At 36.8% G+C, this 17,880-nt stretch overlaps 1 protein-coding gene across 2 annotated transcripts; it reads right to left on the reverse strand.

Moving 5' to 3' along the window:
- Window positions 1-1,112: 1,112 nt before the first annotated feature.
- On the reverse strand, window positions 1,113-14,687 carry LOC124634046. Of its 2 annotated transcripts, none has more exons than XM_047169448.1 (3): window positions 14,394-14,687; window positions 7,183-7,643; window positions 1,113-2,303 (listed from the first exon to the last, which is right to left on the reverse strand). In XM_047169448.1, the coding sequence occupies exons 1-3, from the start codon at window positions 14,491-14,493 to the stop codon at window positions 1,857-1,859; spliced, it is 1,008 nt and encodes a 335-aa protein (XP_047025404.1). In that variant the 5' UTR covers window positions 14,494-14,687; the 3' UTR covers window positions 1,113-1,856. The 2 variants fall into 2 exon arrangements, with proteins under 2 accessions (XP_047025404.1, XP_047025405.1); XM_047169449.1 differs by lacking the exon at window positions 14,394-14,687 and adding an exon at window positions 10,273-10,614.
- Window positions 14,688-17,880: the final 3,193 nt, after the last annotated feature.

Here is a 17,880-nt window from a genome sequence, read left to right on the forward strand (position 1 = left end):
CTTCCTAAATCTTTGCACTTTTTCTACAGGACTTGTTAAAATTATCAGGTTTTGGCAGACTTTAACAATTCCTAGCCTATCCGTTTGTCTTTGATTTTGGTCGTGAGTTAGTCTTTGCATACCTAAAGGTCAATCTGCAAAATCCGTCTTTATATAGGTTTCAATACCCTTTTATGCAATACATACGGCCATTGATAAAGATACTAGCAGCATCCTAGAAAATTGTAGTAGTAGTAGTAGTCTTTACATTATGTCGAGTTGTGATGGGGTAAAAATTTGCTCCGTGAGGTTTATGTAACATTAATGAATCCAGGTTCTAATAAGTTGCAAATGAGGATTGGATTTGCCTATGAGTTGAAGTGTTCATTATGGTCCTAAAATTAACCCAGTACCTTAAGGCTGTAGGTACATTTTTTAATAATTTTCAAGACGGGTTTCACTAAATCAAAAATAAATGCAACGTTACCTACTTATATAAAAGAAATTCTTGTATAATTTAAAGTCTAATACAATAGTAGTGATATGCCTGTATTTTCTACATCTACAACCAATTATGATAAAGTTCCATGAATCTCGAAGGTATTGATATAAACCTGGCAAAGGTCCAGGCTCCCATCAGTTACTGAGAAATTCCATGGGAAAGCCCACTATGCCTTACCCGGAACTCGAACCCTAGACTTCATGTTGAGCAGTCACGATTGGTAGCAGTAGACTTGTTGGCAAGATGCAATATCCATTATTCAAATTAAAAATTTTGAACTTCATTAAATCTTTCGATAAGGTGACCAATTTTCAACCCCATTTAGTATTGTTTTAAAGTTAGACTGTGAGACTAAAAAGATTTTATTTAGAAGTGATGTGAAAATTGACAGGCCTTAATACAGTTTTCACAACTACATATAGACTCTCTTTAGTTAACTTTGTAGGGCTCTCTTCTGAATTAGCTTATATTTTTGTTTTGAACGTAATTACTATCTGGATGTGACTGACATGTCTGTGAGTAGGTATCTGTGAGTACCTGTTGCAGTTAGGACTTACTTAGTTCTAACTGCAACAGGTGGTGTCAGGTGTAAGGTGGTGTAGTGGGGAAAGTTGTTCAAGCAAACACAAGCTTACGTGATTGAATCCATTTATTTCATTTTATTATTTAAATCATGTACTTATATTTCACATGTAGTAACATCTGCATTGGAAAATTATGCAACTCCTTTATAAAACATAGGTAATATTCACATGGTATTCAGTTCATTAATTCACTAACATCTAACGGCACGTTTCTATACAAACTTATGTATAATTTACTTATTACGTAAATAAGCAACTTACTATAAGGCTAAAAGTCTTTCTTGGCTAAAACGGCATGTTTTGCCTACTAATAATACTCGAGATACATTAAAGAGAGATATTAAGTAAATTTTGTTAATGCACTGCATAGAAATCAGATTCGAACGTATAGCAATAAAGAGATTAGTATAAATTAAATAAATACTGATGGTCAAATTCCAATAAATTAAGATAAACTTATAATAAAGCTTCGCCGTAACGAGAAACAGAAAAATATAACAGTTAAGTACAAAGGAACTGAACAGAAAGGCTTAAAAACTAAAACTTTCAATAAATTAATGATTAATATCTACAGAATACTAAATATCACAGAGAAAGTACCCAATACTTAATCAACAAAACATTGTTTCGTCAAGCACTTCGAATACAACCAACATCTGTCGTGTTAGAGAGCGTGCGCTTACACACCTACCAATAAATAAGTACAACAGGACTATACCAATTGTAAATTAAATAAATAATTAGTCGAAGCGAAGATTAAGTTACGTCACAATACTGAACAAACATATATTCTATCTTTCTGTGTTCTTATTTCTTTTATCTTTCTTTTCTTTTAGTTTGGCCTCGTAGGCAGCGCATCGGACATTACTATGGATCACTTTCTTGCCTCGAGGACATCTGAACTCTGAGTACCAATTGTTCAGAAGGTTGCCGTACGCTCTAAAGGCTATGTAGTCATTCTTGAGGCACTGCGGAGCGTCAACCCTCTTTTCTAAAACCTGTAGGCTCTTGCTTTTGGCTACCTGCGGTACTTGTATGTTAACAGCTACCATGTTTTCTTTTATTTCAGCAATAGTGCTGTATAATCTCGTTAGAGTTTTCCCTATTAACTCGTGGCGGGTTTTGTTGTAGCTGCAGAAGGGATCGTCGGCGAACTCAACTTCAACTTTGATGAGTAGTTGGAAGATCTCCTGGTATTCCACCAGAGACTTGTACAGCTTCGGCATCAAATACGCAAACTGTAACAAAAGAAAAACGTATTTGTAAAATAAATTGATCTATTAATACCAAGCTGAGATGAGAATAGCTAATAATGAATACAATATAATCAATGACAAGGCTAATTGGAATTTACAAATGATAGCATTGAATGAAATCCCTCATATCATTATTACGGTCATTGATAAGTCCGCTCATTGTCTACTGTTATGATTATACCCAAACGTAATAATGCTTACGTCACAAAATATCGACGTAATGGAGGTTGTATCTTTTTTATCGATGTGTCGTGGGTTTATCTGTTCTAGTGCAAAAGTACTTTTATAAATACTCTGATTTTTTTATACATTCTTTAGTGGTGCCAGTACCTTGGGGGATACTGTTAAATTTTTAGTCCGAAATATTTAAATGAAAGAACGCTTTAGAGATAAAATTTCGTGTTACATCTTTAAGTAATAGTAAACGTATTCCCGAGGACATAAGAACTATTACATCTGTCTACCTGTCTATTAAAGGGTCAGAGTGCAAAGAAGCTTATGTGTGAATTAAGCGCGTCATATCGAGGATAGTTTACGTCGTCGCAAATTCGTGTCGAGGCTACAGAGCCGTGGGCACTTGTGATCGGTATGACTATTCAAATGACGCTATTAACACTACAATCGTATTCAAAATGTATATTATACATACTTCACTAGTATTTAAACGAAATTTTACTTAACAATTCACTTTAATGGCACTTTCTAGATGATTATTATACGCGGCACGACTGTGTCTCCTTGTTTATAACTTTAAGACCGTGTCGTATCGCCATTTTCTTTATTAGAAGACAATACTCAGGTGTAAAATACTCTGGGCCCGATGGCGATTTGAAATTCAAAGTGCGTTATTATCATTTAAGGATTATTTTCAATTAATGGCCGAGTACCGCCTTTTATGGCGTTTTTGCTTTTTAATGTACGGATTAGTTTGAAAGGATGGCACGAACATAAGTTACAAGCAATTTTATTTTGTTTAATCCTAAACTTAATGCAGGTGTGTCCAAATTTGATTTTTACGATCTCATTTTGTCAATATTGTGCTATATTCTTATAAGATTGTGGATTCAAACAATGGCGTTCCTGAGCATTGCATCAAATGTTTATTTTCAGATGCAATAAATCATTTGTAATTGTGTTTGTAAATGTTGCTTTAAATAATTACGAGAAGAATTATTGTAATAAACTTTGTAGTTGCAGTTGAATGACATAATCCTGTGTTCGTTGTATGACATTCATACTTAAGGAATTCTAGATTGTTGATGTTAAAAATCGCGATTATTTTAGTTTGTGACAGGATCATTTGATTTGAAATTCTAAAGACATCTAGAATTAAGTGAATATGGTTAGTTAGTGCTACTAAGTAGTGTTGCAAGTTTTTACGTAAGTAAGTAATGTTGAAGAAGCTTTCGTTGCAAGTAGTTCAGTGCCACATACCACTAGTGGGCGTAGTTGAGACACGCTGATTATCAATGACCAGATTTTATCAATCGAATACATCTATATTTTCTAGTCTACGTGCCTACTTCTTGAGTCATTTTGTTGGAATGAGTTCATACTTGTCTTAAAGCATTTTATGTTATGTCAGAGACGGTGTTTCTTTCCAATATATATTTAGTAAAATAAGTAGCATATTATTTTTATTTTTACATCATAGGTCTTCATCATTAATCCTCTTATCCATATATTTCGATTTGGAGATCTTTAAAAGCCTATAGGTACATTAAGCTGACAAGGAATAATCACCAAATATGTAGTTTTCAAAGATAATATAACTGCTTGTAATCACGTTGTTTATAGACAATGATGCGTTTACTTCGCTCTGTATATATTCCTTATGTACCAGACGAGCCGGTTCACCTCGATTCTAGTAATCGTACATAATTGTCCTTTTAAAAATGAGACATATTTCTCTATTCGTTCTTATTGTGGTTATTATGTTATCATCGTAATCATCATCTGTAAACCTTGTTTTGAATATTACTGAGTTAATAATTTCAGCTTGCTTATTCAATTTATAATTTATTGAAGTATTTAATTGCTTACTCACAATGACGTCATAGAAACAAAACAATCTATAAAATAACATTCCAGGAATGTCACTTAACTTCCACGTAATACAATAAATTCAGTAGTTAAATATGTAAAGTCACACTGAAAATAACATGTAACTAATATTGTGAGTAACATTAACGTGCGATTCTTCCTGCTTCCACTTAGCGGCTAATGAATGAACTCATCTCATCACTCATTGTTCCCGGAACATGAACCTGAGACGTTCGGCATTTGTTTGTATGCGCACGCATGTCACCAGCTTCCTCTAGTACCTCAGACTGAATGAATGAGTGATTCACTTCGACAGATGCTAACCACTAAATATTTTCAGGTCACACATTGTTTTAATTTTGGTAGTAGACACTCTTGTCTGACTCGCGAATTAAAGCGACAGGAAATATGAATTGAAATTTTATTACCAATACTTTATCAGCCTCTAAAGCGACTTATGAAACCATGAGACAACGCTCTTCATGTACAGAATTTATTTAATTCCTCGAGTATTTAGAAGGCAATAAACAATCGATTCTAAAATTAATCGTTAATATTTTACGGTTCATAAAAGCATTGAGTACAGTCGTTGCGTTTTCCCAACTATTGTGAAGGCGCGACGCCGAAGAAATTGTCGGAGCGAACGATAATAAAAGCGTCGGGCTGTGTGAGCAAATATGGTCGTGTATTAAAAGCCTGAAAACCCGACAATAAGCCGTACATTTGCCTTAAAGAGGCGAGCTTAACCTCCGAGACGTGTCGCAGACAAACGCGCCACTCCGGAATCGTAAGTTCACATTCGTCTCACTTGGACAAATAATGTGTTTTTAACATTTCGTGTTGTTTTGTTAAATCGTAAATACTGTACAAACACTAGCACCGAGCGACCGCTAAAGCCCCGGCCTCTTGTCACTGAGAAAGCGCACCGTGTTCCAACTTGTGGAATTTCTGCCCTTTATTCAAACACTGAAAATACCGGCCGTCGCTGTCGCACCATGACTCGCCGATTGTGTCAAAACAAATCCACTACAAATTAAAAGTATCCTTTGGAATTATTCACAGTGCTCTTCACTCGAAAGGTTTAACTTGAAAACTTGGAGGGTCCAATAAATTAAACCAACAAGAATCGTGTATCCACATTATTCTTTCTTCGGGCCCTCTATTTTAACGTCTCATTTGAGCAGTATTTAATTTTTAAATTGTTCGTATGTCAACTAAAGCCGGAGCGTAGAGATCACTTGAATTCTAACGCTTTCCTTTGCCCAATGTCAAATATTTAAATTTCTTAAGTGGCCGTACATTGACTGGCTGGCGAGACATAGGTAAGAAATATTTAATATTCATCGGTTGGTGCACTGTTCGTCCGCGGGCCGCGATGTTAGGAAATTATTTGGTCTGTGAGTGGCGAGCGCGATCGCCGTCCACTGTGTAAGGACATGTGACGCTCCGAATGCACACACACTTATTGTCTCGCGTCGCATTAACTTTTGTGTACTAATTAGTGGGTGACCAATATGAATACATAACAGAAAGTCTCGAACTCCAGATGTGTGTTCGGTAAATAATAAAGAGAGGCTTATAGAAGGCTCGTTAAATATTGCTTGTGTGTTTTATATTTTTACGTACCGAAACCGGTACGGACAGCCGATGAACTGAATACAATTTTTATCATAATTATAAGGTGTTGTGCTAAGATACCTATGTGTGGGATGCGTGTTAAGGCATGGTTTTAGGATCGCGTGTGCGGAGCGAAATCATGCGGTGTCAATCTATGCAAATTTCCTTGAAACATTTAACTGGCTCCTTAGTTCGCTCTGCTCCCACAAGCGCTAACCATAAGCCTCGGATTTATATATAGCCAGTATTAAATGACCCCTTAGCTTTGTACCTATGTGTTATTTCACAATTTGAGGGAACCGATGATTGGGGACCAATTTTAATTGGTAATGAATAGTGGGCGGCGTCATCTTTTTTCCAATACATCATCTAGATTAGCGTGATTATTTTATTTGTGAGGATTTCATGATGTTTTCATTTCTGGTTAATTAAATTGAAGAATAGTATTATGACATAAAGAGCCTATTCCGTCGAACGCATATCATGTGAAATTAAGTGATTTCGAGCAAAGTACTTCATAATGAAGTTCTATAAAACACTTAAATCTGCACCGATTTTCAAACGAGAGCGGCTTGTGAAATTAAGGGCTTGTACTTCTAGTTATTGCCCTTAAGTACAATGTGAAGTAAATAAACGCGGTACAAAGGCCGACCACATGTAATTTGGATCGTCGGAACCTCATTTAAGTTGCAACGGTGAAGCCTCGAGCACGGCTAATGTACTCGGGGATCCTTTGTCTCAAAAATAAATTAAAAATAACGTAAAAACATTGAACGGGCAAAAAGAGTGATGGGACGGACCACCACACCCTCGACGCGAGTGATCGCCCGTAATAATTACACTGTCAGTTGCACAAAAATTACTTCAAACATTGTAATAAATTGCCATTAAACGTTAAGTCTTGCATCACATTTATCGATACGATAAGATCCCTAATTTGGATCAGTGATCTGGTCCACACCAACTTGCTAAAACCTGTCGATTGATTAATGAGGTCATCAATGAAATGGAAGCGGAAACATTCTTATCTGAGGTATTCGACACTTGAGATTTCTTACTCACACTGCATGATTTAAATTATGATATTATTAGGATACTTTATACCTATCTATTAATATAATGATAGACAGCTTTCAAACATGTGTTACTGTTACGGCAAAAACTTAATGTGTATAATTAATCAGTGCAAAAAGATACTCACTTTGCGTTCGGAGATGGTCGCACCGCGTTTTTTGTAGTTGAAGAAGTGTATGTCGACGAAGTTGATAGTGGGCAGCCAGTCGGGCATACCGTCGCGGTACTCCCGCGTCTCGTTGAGAACTCTTCGCTCCTCGTTGAAGAACCGCCTCGTGTTCTTCAGTTTCTTTATAATCTTTTTCGTCGCGTTCTTGAAGCGGTCGGCGTGGACGTTTTTCTGTTGTCTGATGAGGGCTTGCGTGTCTTTGGTCTGTGGCGGGACGGGTTGCTTCCTGTGTGGGCGCCGCCGGTGCTCCAGCACGCGTGTGTCTGCCTTCATCCTCAAGTCTTTGGTTAGTGCGAGCGCCTCGTGCTGCCGCCTCTCATGCCGGATCTTGTGCTCCAGCGTCCGCGCCTCGGATGGCATCACAACCATTGCTATTATCACTAGTACTGAAGTAGCTACCAAAAGCTTTTTGGGAAAACCTGCAACAAAAACACATAGTTGTTACCTTCAATTCATAATTACTACCGGGTTTTTACAAATTAGGATAATTAATATCATATGCAACCATAACGGTATTGATACCATTTATCTTTGTGATTGTAATTAACAAGAATCGATAAAGGGATAAAAAATCTTTTCAATCAGACGCCGTGTGTGTTATTTGCTCACGTTTCAATTCTCGTTCGTATTTGGTAAGAAAATTCCTTGAATCCATTGCATAATTTGAGAGAAAAATGATACGATGCACGTATAGGAACAAATTTTGTGGGACTGTTGACTTCAGAGCGGTGTTTCCGTGGGGTCACATAAAAAATAATAAGGTGCGTGATTATGTTAACATTGCTACATACACGTCTGTACGATCTTCATCTCCGAGCACTTTCACACCGACCATTAGCCCGGGGTGGGATGCGTGAAGCGGACGTGATTTTTGTAATCAATTTTGGCTTGTGGGAAATAGCCTGTATTTTTCGGATACCTTATTAAGAAAAATTAAATTCAGCAACCATGACTATACAAGTTATGGTTTTCTTTGGTGTTATTGTTTAAGCAATATTTTATGGTAGAATAATTTGTGTTATTTAAATTTATGTTTATGACGGGCAATTAATGGCTGGTAGAAATGGCTTTTCACATCTTAGCAGTGACATATTTTGAAGCGACGCGCGTCTGCGGAAAGCGTCACGCCCATTTGTTAATGTTATTGCACAAATATTCATATGTTTCGCCTTGTTCGATTTAACGTTTGACAGTTATTGAAGGTTTTGATGTTTTGCGCCGACGCCATAAAACATATTTTATGTCCCAAGCAATTCTGTTGAGGCGATGTTTTCAGACTTTTAAAAGGAAGCACCACCGGCTATGAAAGCTCAGCTTTGTTCTGTGGGAGTGCTAAAACATAGAAAGTACTTGTTGCAGTTTTTATTAGTTGCCTTTACCCGTCTAAAGAATATACCGACGTTAAGTAGGCAAGGATGACGTTGGTGGTGGTGAGTTTAGAATTCGAATGAAGTAATTCGATGAATTAGAAATTGAACGCGTTTCATTTGTTTTAATTTTGATGTAATGTTTTCCCGACGCGTCCTCGGTTAACCGTAACCGCAGCTGTAATGTTTATGCTGCGGTCATCGATACTTATTGTATTTATCGAGCGCGGGTTTTCAGAAAAGCAAATCAAACACATTACATAAATTATCACATCGGCTGAACGTTACGGTGAGTTTACACTTTTTGTTACGTCACACGAGGATAAACCGAGGTTTATGGTCAGTGAATCATTAGGTCAATTCGTGTCGTTGACAATTTAATGTATGTTAAGTAAATACAGCGTAAAGCGTCCACACAAAAAATGATGCGAGTAAAAAAGTTGTCACGCTGTGTTGTGACTGCGAATCTGTGTGACAATTATTTTAGTCTGTGGGATTGTGAGTGGTCAGTGGCGTCGTCTATGTTGACGAGATCATCAAACAATGCTAACGTATATAATTGTTACCGCGAAAACCGGGTACTGGGTGACTTTTCCATCATGGGGTTTCCCCAACTGTTTACGATCTAGCTAGTCATTTGCTTCCGAATAAATATGTGGAACATGTAATATATGTTTTTTCCCATATCGTTTTTAGTAAGAACTGAGCGGTTAAGTGTTTTAAATGCCGTTCAAGATGCGATTTTTTTATTCTTCTCGGAAAGGACAGAACAAAATCTCCAACTTAGTTTACAATATAAATTATTAGCAAATTTTTCACGCACAAGAATCCCATATGACGTTCATTATATTGTACAAAAAAAAAAATATTATTAACTTAATTTTAATTCGATGCAACTTGAGATAAATTAAACAATTATCGTTGTCAAAAACAAAGTGGACTGAGCGATCAAATGTTGGGAATACATAAAGCAAAGTTTGTCTGTATCGAATGACATCGCGAGCGTGTTTCAGCGAAAAATCCCTTTGATCGATTGCCGACGGCCCAATGTTGAACATTCCCACACGATCCGAGCACCGCACTCGATTCTCGATTCTCGATACATCGTTCACTTCCAAAAATGATCACTGGATTCGCTTAGACGTCGATTTTTGTACTACAGCAATTAGTCATGTCGCATTTCACCTTGTGCGAATAGATTTAAGTACTTACGTGTTTCTTTCTAAGGAAGTTGCGAATGGTTATGTTTACACGATAAGTTTAGTTTCTTTTGTTTACAATTGTTATGGTTAAAAACTATTCAGAATTAATTTTATTGAGATAGTCCACTAGAAATTATTGTTTATGCTACAAAAAGATACAAGAAATTAAATCGTTATATTCATTATTATTATTTTCCCGTCGCCATATTTGTTCTTTTTTATAAATGTTTACTTTTTTCTATGTCATAAATAAAGTCAATAATTAATCAAGTATTAAGAAAAATCATAAATAAACAAATCTGTGTTGACGGTAACTTGATAGCTTTATTAGTTTGTGTTCATTAAGCTTACCCACAAAATGAATGTCAATTGTTTACATTGGACGCGCGAATGAGCCGCACACTTGAGTTCGTCAAACAAATAATTAAAACGAAGCAGGCGTCCAAGCTTTGTATTAAAATTAAAATATAAACACACACCAGTTAAAAAGACATCCATGAACAACGCATTGATGTAGCTCCTTTGGGCAAGTTCATGTTCATGCGAACAAAATATTCCCGATAAACGAAACGTCGGAAAATGATATAAGAACTTTCCAACCGAACTAATTGTCACTGGTCGCAAAAAAACCACTCGCGAACTTTCAACACTTAAAATTAGAGCACAAGTTTAATTTTGAAATTGGAAGTCACTAGTGTTGTATTAATATTAGCACTGGATTATAAAGTGTTGTGTGTCGAGCGTGTGTCACCGAAGTGGTGCGAGGCGCGAGTGTGCGAGACCGGCGCGCGAGCAGCCTCCACTCGTTGAATGGGCACCGAAATGCGGCACCGTACGTCAAATAGCCGGTCAAACACTATGCGAAATCCCTTACCCGCTTGCCGGAACGTGAACTTCGACCCTCCAAGAGACTTCCTTCGCACTATATTTTTTTATTGCTAATATATTTTTATGGGGCATTTTCTATTTTTCTATAGTGCAACATGCCGGCGATATATCATCATAAACTGAAGTAGTAATATTCCTTTCTATTGTTTGTGATTATTCACGATGACGTGATTGCATCATTGTTAATTCATTACTCGCAAATTGTGAAATTGAAGTATTTCTATTATTATCTATTCTATTATCGGTTAAAGACTGAAGAATTTTTGTTATCAATATAGGAACATTATTAATATGTCAGTCATAATTATATGACAGTCTAAAATTTATTTTAGTTGCCATGTACCATTTTGAAACACAAACAGGATTTTTGTACTGATTACAAAGTTGAAAAGCTAATCTGTTCCAAATTTAAAAAATAAAGAAGTGTTCGTCTCCATGGGTGTTTGTTTCCACATCTTGTGCAAGTGAACATTTATTCGGTTAGACCTCGCCGGTGATTCATCGATGAGTCTATCCTAAAGTGAGTTTTTATCGGGCGTTAGTCGCGTCGCGCCGCTCAATACCATCGCCAAACGTTATAATTATTACCAAATCCACGCGAACATAACTCTAACATAAAATATTCACCATTTGTTTTTATTGCGTAGGCGAACACACAATTTGTTTATAATTTAATCAGTACCACTCAATACTTTGTACTTTCATGTATCCGATAATGAAACACTGCTCGATAAGTTTATAGATACTATAAACTGATAGCTGCACTAACTAGTTTATGTAAATGAGCACCTAGATTTAGACGTTGTTTGATATATAAACAACTTTCATTTTCTTTTTCACTTGTTGATAATTGATCATCATCGGCAAGCGAAAGAGTCCAAGGACCACATATGAAAGTAAACTGAGAGTAAAAAGTGTGTCAGGTCTGGGAAAGACTGAGTTGACACAGATAGAAAAGTCCACCTCCATGCTTGGTTCGCACAAATCCTTAGACCAGCTACCAGCTTTAGCTAGAATAAAATAGGTCCTTACATGAAATTGGTATACTGGTTGTTGGAAGTTCCGTTTGTGGGTGAAGTTTGTAGCATGTGGTCTGCGGTTGAAAGATATTTGAGCGAGCATTTCAGTGTTTACATTGACACGTTTTTTGTTCCGTGGTTAACAAGGCGATGCCATTGTGCGTCTGCTTAGTGATAGTGTCAATGTCGGATAATTGTGATTTTGATTTTACTTTTGAAACAATAGAGGTACATACTTAATTTTAGTAAAAAAATGTGTTTTATAGTTTTGTATTATATTTAGACAAAGATTTTTTTTAAAATAATTAAGTAATGAAAATAATAATTTATAATTACAAAAATATACAGGTACCTACTACATTGTATAATTTTCAGTCCCCTATAACGTGCTTTATGTAAACGCTGGGCGCTAACATCGCCCGAGGCCGACTGACCTAGTGCGCTTGCAATATTTTTTCTGTCGCCTATACAAAGGAGTTTCCCATCGCAATAGTTTCCGATTACCGACATAATGACACGCCTTTCATTTAATACACGATTCACTTTTTATGCGAAAATACTCTTTAATAGGCCAGGCTTTTCCGGCGGTTGTCTCATGAATGAGTCACGGAGTTTTCCGAATTTTTCGCTACAGTAAGTTCATCGGTCAACTGCTGAAAGCCCACAAGACGGTGTCGTATGACTCCTACTATTACTCATTCCCCATAGAAAGTCGTTAGATCCGCTTTATATATAACATGATTCGTCATGTCACAAATATTGAATTTTAAGTGCCACGACTGATCTACACTTTTAAATAAAGCATGTTGTTTCGTAATTCATTTTCGTATTTAAACTGTATCCGTTATTTACGTGCTACCTGGCCATTAAATAGTTGATGTAAAATATAGTGTGGATTTGTCTGTATGTTTGTTGCAGAGGAAGCTTGAGAATTCCTGTTGAGATATTGTGTATCCACAACTCACGCGGACTCGAGTTGTGGATACTATTTTTGAAATACAATGACGTTTTGTTTTGTGTAGGACTTTGAAATGTACGTTTGGATACTATTGTTGTGTACGTTTTTTCATATAAGATATAGCGAGCGAAGTAACGTGTGTTCGCTAGTAGTGAAATATTTAACCTCTAATATTACTAGGTTGATACGTTCCACGTTGTTTTAAGCAAATATTATCCATCTATCCTTCAGCCGCGGCGTCCGTTACGTCTCTTATGATGATTTGTTTCTCTTTTAAAAAAGTGTAGCTCTAAAATTACCGATAAAAGGTTTGCCATTGCCGTGTAAATAGCTTTTTTGTTGAAATCTAAAGTGCTCGCTTATGATACTGACCTGAATAGATGCGGATGCAGATAATATTGTCATTATTCGTCAAGATCAAGTTCGGAGCTAAGATAAAGGAAGGATTAACATTATTTATTGCAGCATTCGTGATGTCTTGAACCTTAGTGCATTATTGTATCGAAGCCACATATGTAAGAGATAATCTACCGTAAAATTCCTTTACCAACATAGTTTAAGCAGCTAATTTAAGTTTACCGTAAACTTAAAGACTAGCTTCCGCGACAGGGTCCGCCTGCGGCCACCTTGGATTGCCAATACTCGAAATGGCATTGTTTGCGAGCCACAATATAAATCACACGATGTGCGTACTATTTGAAAGCTTTTACTCATTTTCCACGTACCCCTTTCAAGACACAGGCTAAAATTAATACAGTATACCCTATTCAGAAATGTTCAGTATGCCAGTTATGCGGAAGGAAATATTTTACACTATGTCCTTGAATTTGAAGGTGTGAAGAACAGTGTGTATGTATTGTTGAAAGTGATGTATGAATTTCTTGGAGGGGCTTGGTTTGTGTGTAATTCATGGCTAATCTTGACTGTTGTGGTTTAAAAGATTGAATAGACTTGAGATTTATTGTTGTATTTATACTTTTATTCATGGAATTATTTGAGAAGAAAATGAAGAAAACTTAACAGTTTAGAATGGTTGATGCTTTTAACTTAAACGTAGCTTTCCACTAATGACTAATAGTTGATTAAGGACACCTATTGAATTATCTATCAAGTTCAGATTACACCTGATTAATTTTATTAAGATGACTTAACACAATTGCTTGTCCGCACTCGTGATCAAGTGATTTTATACTTTTGTTATCAAAACTCTTTGCTATATCCGACCTCATTTCCATTTAAATATCGAACAGTAAACTAGTGATGTGCAGTTCACGATGACTTTGACTAGAGATGTATCACGCATTATACAATGCTCATAATGAGTAATCACTCAACACACCGCATAAGTAATTTCCTCGTATTATCAGTTCCGATATTTCAAAGAATAGAAAGTGATATGAAATTACATCACTTCCTTCACTTGTAATATTAGGTTACTGATTTACGTGAGTTCTAGTGAACTGAAATTGTATGAAATGTCTGAATATTTTATCACCTATGACTGACAAAGATTACGTCACTAGGTAAGTCATCATTATAAACTAGTATGGAGATAGGTCAACATACACTAATTTTTGATTATGTTCTAATTTTTTTTAATGTAAGTAGAAAGCAAATACTCATAACACGCAAGTGGTTTTTAGTTACCTTTATCGATCTATTAAGTAATTAATCAAACAATCGATCCATTGATGAAAGTGATAATAAAAGTAAAAGGAAAATAAACAAAACTTACTTAATCTAAAGGTATATCCTTGTCTCCTTGAGGAACATCCGTTGCAGCAACAAGTGCACATATCGATCATCTTAACATTAATCGATTTATCACAGATCATATTAAAAAAAAATCTTTGGCATAAACTGTCACGTCAACTGTCACTTAAAAAAAAGAACGATCACTTCACAATTTCGAATATGGAACAGGTGTACAAACGTGCGTACTTATTCTGTTTATATTCGAATTTAATTTGCGTGATTAACGGGCGTCGAGTTCAGGACACGGTCTCTAGAGCGGATACGTTCAGTTCGACGCGTTACGTGTAATGTGTGTCCTGAACGGATTTCCACGGCTTTTATGTGGCCGGTCGGCGCTCCCGTGATAAAGGGTGCAAAAAACCGATTGTTTAATTTAGAGGGCCCGCCATGCGCCATTACGTCACGGATACGACGTCGATCGCGATTAGGACGTAAACTCACACATGCGCTTACGCAATAGCTTGTGTAAATAAATACATGTGCTTACAGCCGGATCCTGAAGGTATGTGAAAATGCGATTCCCCCATTCGTAAACACGAGTTTTTTGTATTATCTATTTGACTGTAACGGATATTTTTTTGATTGAGTTGTTAAAGATGATTTATGTAATTGATAAGAAAGGATTAGATTATTTTAATTTTATTACATGGATTTATTGGGTATTAAGATAAATGAAATAATTAATTGAGCAATTAAGATGTATTTATGACATAGATAATGACGTTTTTCCCACATCTGTATTATTTGTAAAATAAGTTACCAAACTTTTAGTTATCTTAAAATAAGTTCATAAATAAATGTTATTTTATTTTTTAATTAAAGGTACATTATTTATTTTTAGCTAGGGCGAATTAAATGAAATTATAAATATTTTTTAATTTTATTCAAATAATACTGTTTACACTCTTTTCTAGGGTACAATTCAATTAAAATTTTAACAAATAAAACACTGAAAATAATTGAGAAGATTAAAAATAGAAAAATATATTAATATATTAATAGAAAAATTCAAATCCTCAACTATACCTACAAATGTGCCACTCACACAAGCATACACCATCATTGATAAATCTTCGCAAATCAAATCTTTAAACGGTTTATTTTTAAATTCCGAACCCGAACCAGCCATGTTAGAAAATCGTTTAAATTTCAGCGGGGGTGTTGCTCCACCATCCCGCCTCCCGAGTCCGCCTCTCGGAATCATTCCCGAAATAGTCCCGTTCGATTGGTCGCTCAGAATAATCTCTTCGCCTATTACATGCACTCGCTTTAACTTTACTACTCGTACTGTACTTACATGTCACGTGGTGGGGTGAGTACTTACTAGTACTTTTTGTTCCAGAATAAGACTGTAATTGGTTCGTTCGAGATGACAGCTTCTGTTTTTAAAATTCAGTTGCAATGTGAGTGAGATACTTGTGAGAAATGAGAAGCGCGATTTTGTCATTACAGAATAGGGACGTGAAATCTAATGTGCAGTAAGAAAAGTATTTTTTTATTTTTTTTTTACTAACATCTTACTAAGCAATATGAATGAATTTTAATAGGTATAGTAGTGTATCATTATGAAAGAATTTACAGGTCAATAACGCCAGTATTTTTCAAAGTTTAATTTTCCTGCTTACCGCTTCATTCTGTAATAAATAAACTGCTAATTGTTGTCACTGCTATAATTATAAATATTACCTGGACTTAATGAATGATATAACAGGAAAAAATAGGTCATAAAAATCCCTTATACCCGAGTTTGCAAAGTTAAACGTAAGTTTCCTACAGCTAGTCAGATAATTCAAGGAACGCATTCCATATAATGTCATGATTATGACGTAAGTAACTGTCTGGAGTCTGTTTACAAATAAATCACAACTTATATTACCTTAAGTAAGTGGGTAATATAGGTTTTCCCTTTAATCAAAAGTTTTATTCCTTAAAAAGTATCTATTAAGTTCAACTTCTAACCAAAATTGTTAGCAAACTGATAGAACTGCTCCAAATTCAAGTTTATTCTTCTGTTTTCCCTAAAGGTAAAAGTAGCGTTATTAGGTACATACATAGGTGCGTATGCAACTGAAACGGCATACTTTAATTAAAACTTTGTGCCACAAATCTGTGGTAAAGTAAGCATTCCTGCTTAGGCAACAATTGCTATATAGTTATGTAGCGGCACTACAACTGTTAACACCGCCATCTACACAGTCGCCGACGAAACTCTCAGACAAGAATCCTGCATCGCACATGCAGTGTTCGCGCGCACATTAATACGCGTAGATCACCCCGACAACAACTGTCGGGCAGTAGCCCGCCAGGCAATATCACCTGTCCGGTCGGAGGATCCTCCCTTTAGTGCGAGGTATGATGAGCTTTACTCTCTGCTCTCATACCTCCACAGTGGTGACCCCGACGTGATATGAACACGCAACCTCCGAGCTACGTGACGTCATCAGCAAGACCTTCCTCAAGCTTTCGAGCGACGAGTTCTTCAGCCAGCCAGCTTCAAATGGGTATTCCTGGACTAGCATGTTGCGGACGCACATACCTGGTCAGCACCCTCAGCCACATCCAGCGACCTAGGCTCCAGCTCACTGCACTTCGGCCGGTCGAGTACCTCCCTCGCCGAAGCAGTCGCTAGCCACTAGCGCGGCGCTGTGCAACTCTCGCAGCGCCGGTCCCGACTCACTGGGATTCGCAGCACCGCCGTAGCAGCCAGTTCCGACTCACCGAGAACCTCGCGGCAACGCATTGGCAACAAGACTAGCTAGCACTTCAAGAACTTGTACCATCGACCTCCGGTCTCCGGAGGGGAGTGATGTAGCGGCACTACAACTGTTAACACCGCCATCTACACAGTCGCCGACGAAACTCTCAGACAAGAATCCTGCATCGCACATGCAGTGTTCGCGCGCACATTAATACGCGTAGATCACCCCGACAACAACTGTCGGGCAGTAGCCCGCCAGGCAATATCACCTGTCCGGTCGGAGGATCCTCCCTTTAGTGCGAGGTATGATGAGCTTTACTCTCTGCTCTCATACCTCCACAGTTATAATAAAAAAATACGAACTGAGAATCACCCCGAACTTTATGTATCTTGAGGGTTCAGCTTTGCAACCTTATGGTAATACCGTATAGGTACTACAAGCTGTTGATTTGCATCCGTGCCATATTCAAGGAGGTAATTATGCTAATGATTCTCGACCCAAATCAACAAAAAAATTGGTACGTAATTTTTGTATTCAATTTTTTTTTTGGAATTCCGTAAATGTCATCTAGCCTTATTTAAACTTGGCGCGTGTGTTACTGGCCTTAAAACCGTGCTGCGCCCTCACACAAACGCAAACACAAAGCATACGTAACGGTCATTCATAAATTTCATTCATAAAATTGGATTACTTCTGAAATACCACGACATTACAATGACAAAAAAAGCAGTGCATATTAGCTATTTCCCGTCTACTGTAATTCCAATC

Source organism: Helicoverpa zea, chromosome 10 (genome assembly GCF_022581195.2).
Source record: "Helicoverpa zea isolate HzStark_Cry1AcR chromosome 10, ilHelZeax1.1, whole genome shotgun sequence".
Classification (NCBI taxonomy): Eukaryota; Metazoa; Arthropoda; class Insecta; order Lepidoptera; family Noctuidae; genus Helicoverpa; species Helicoverpa zea.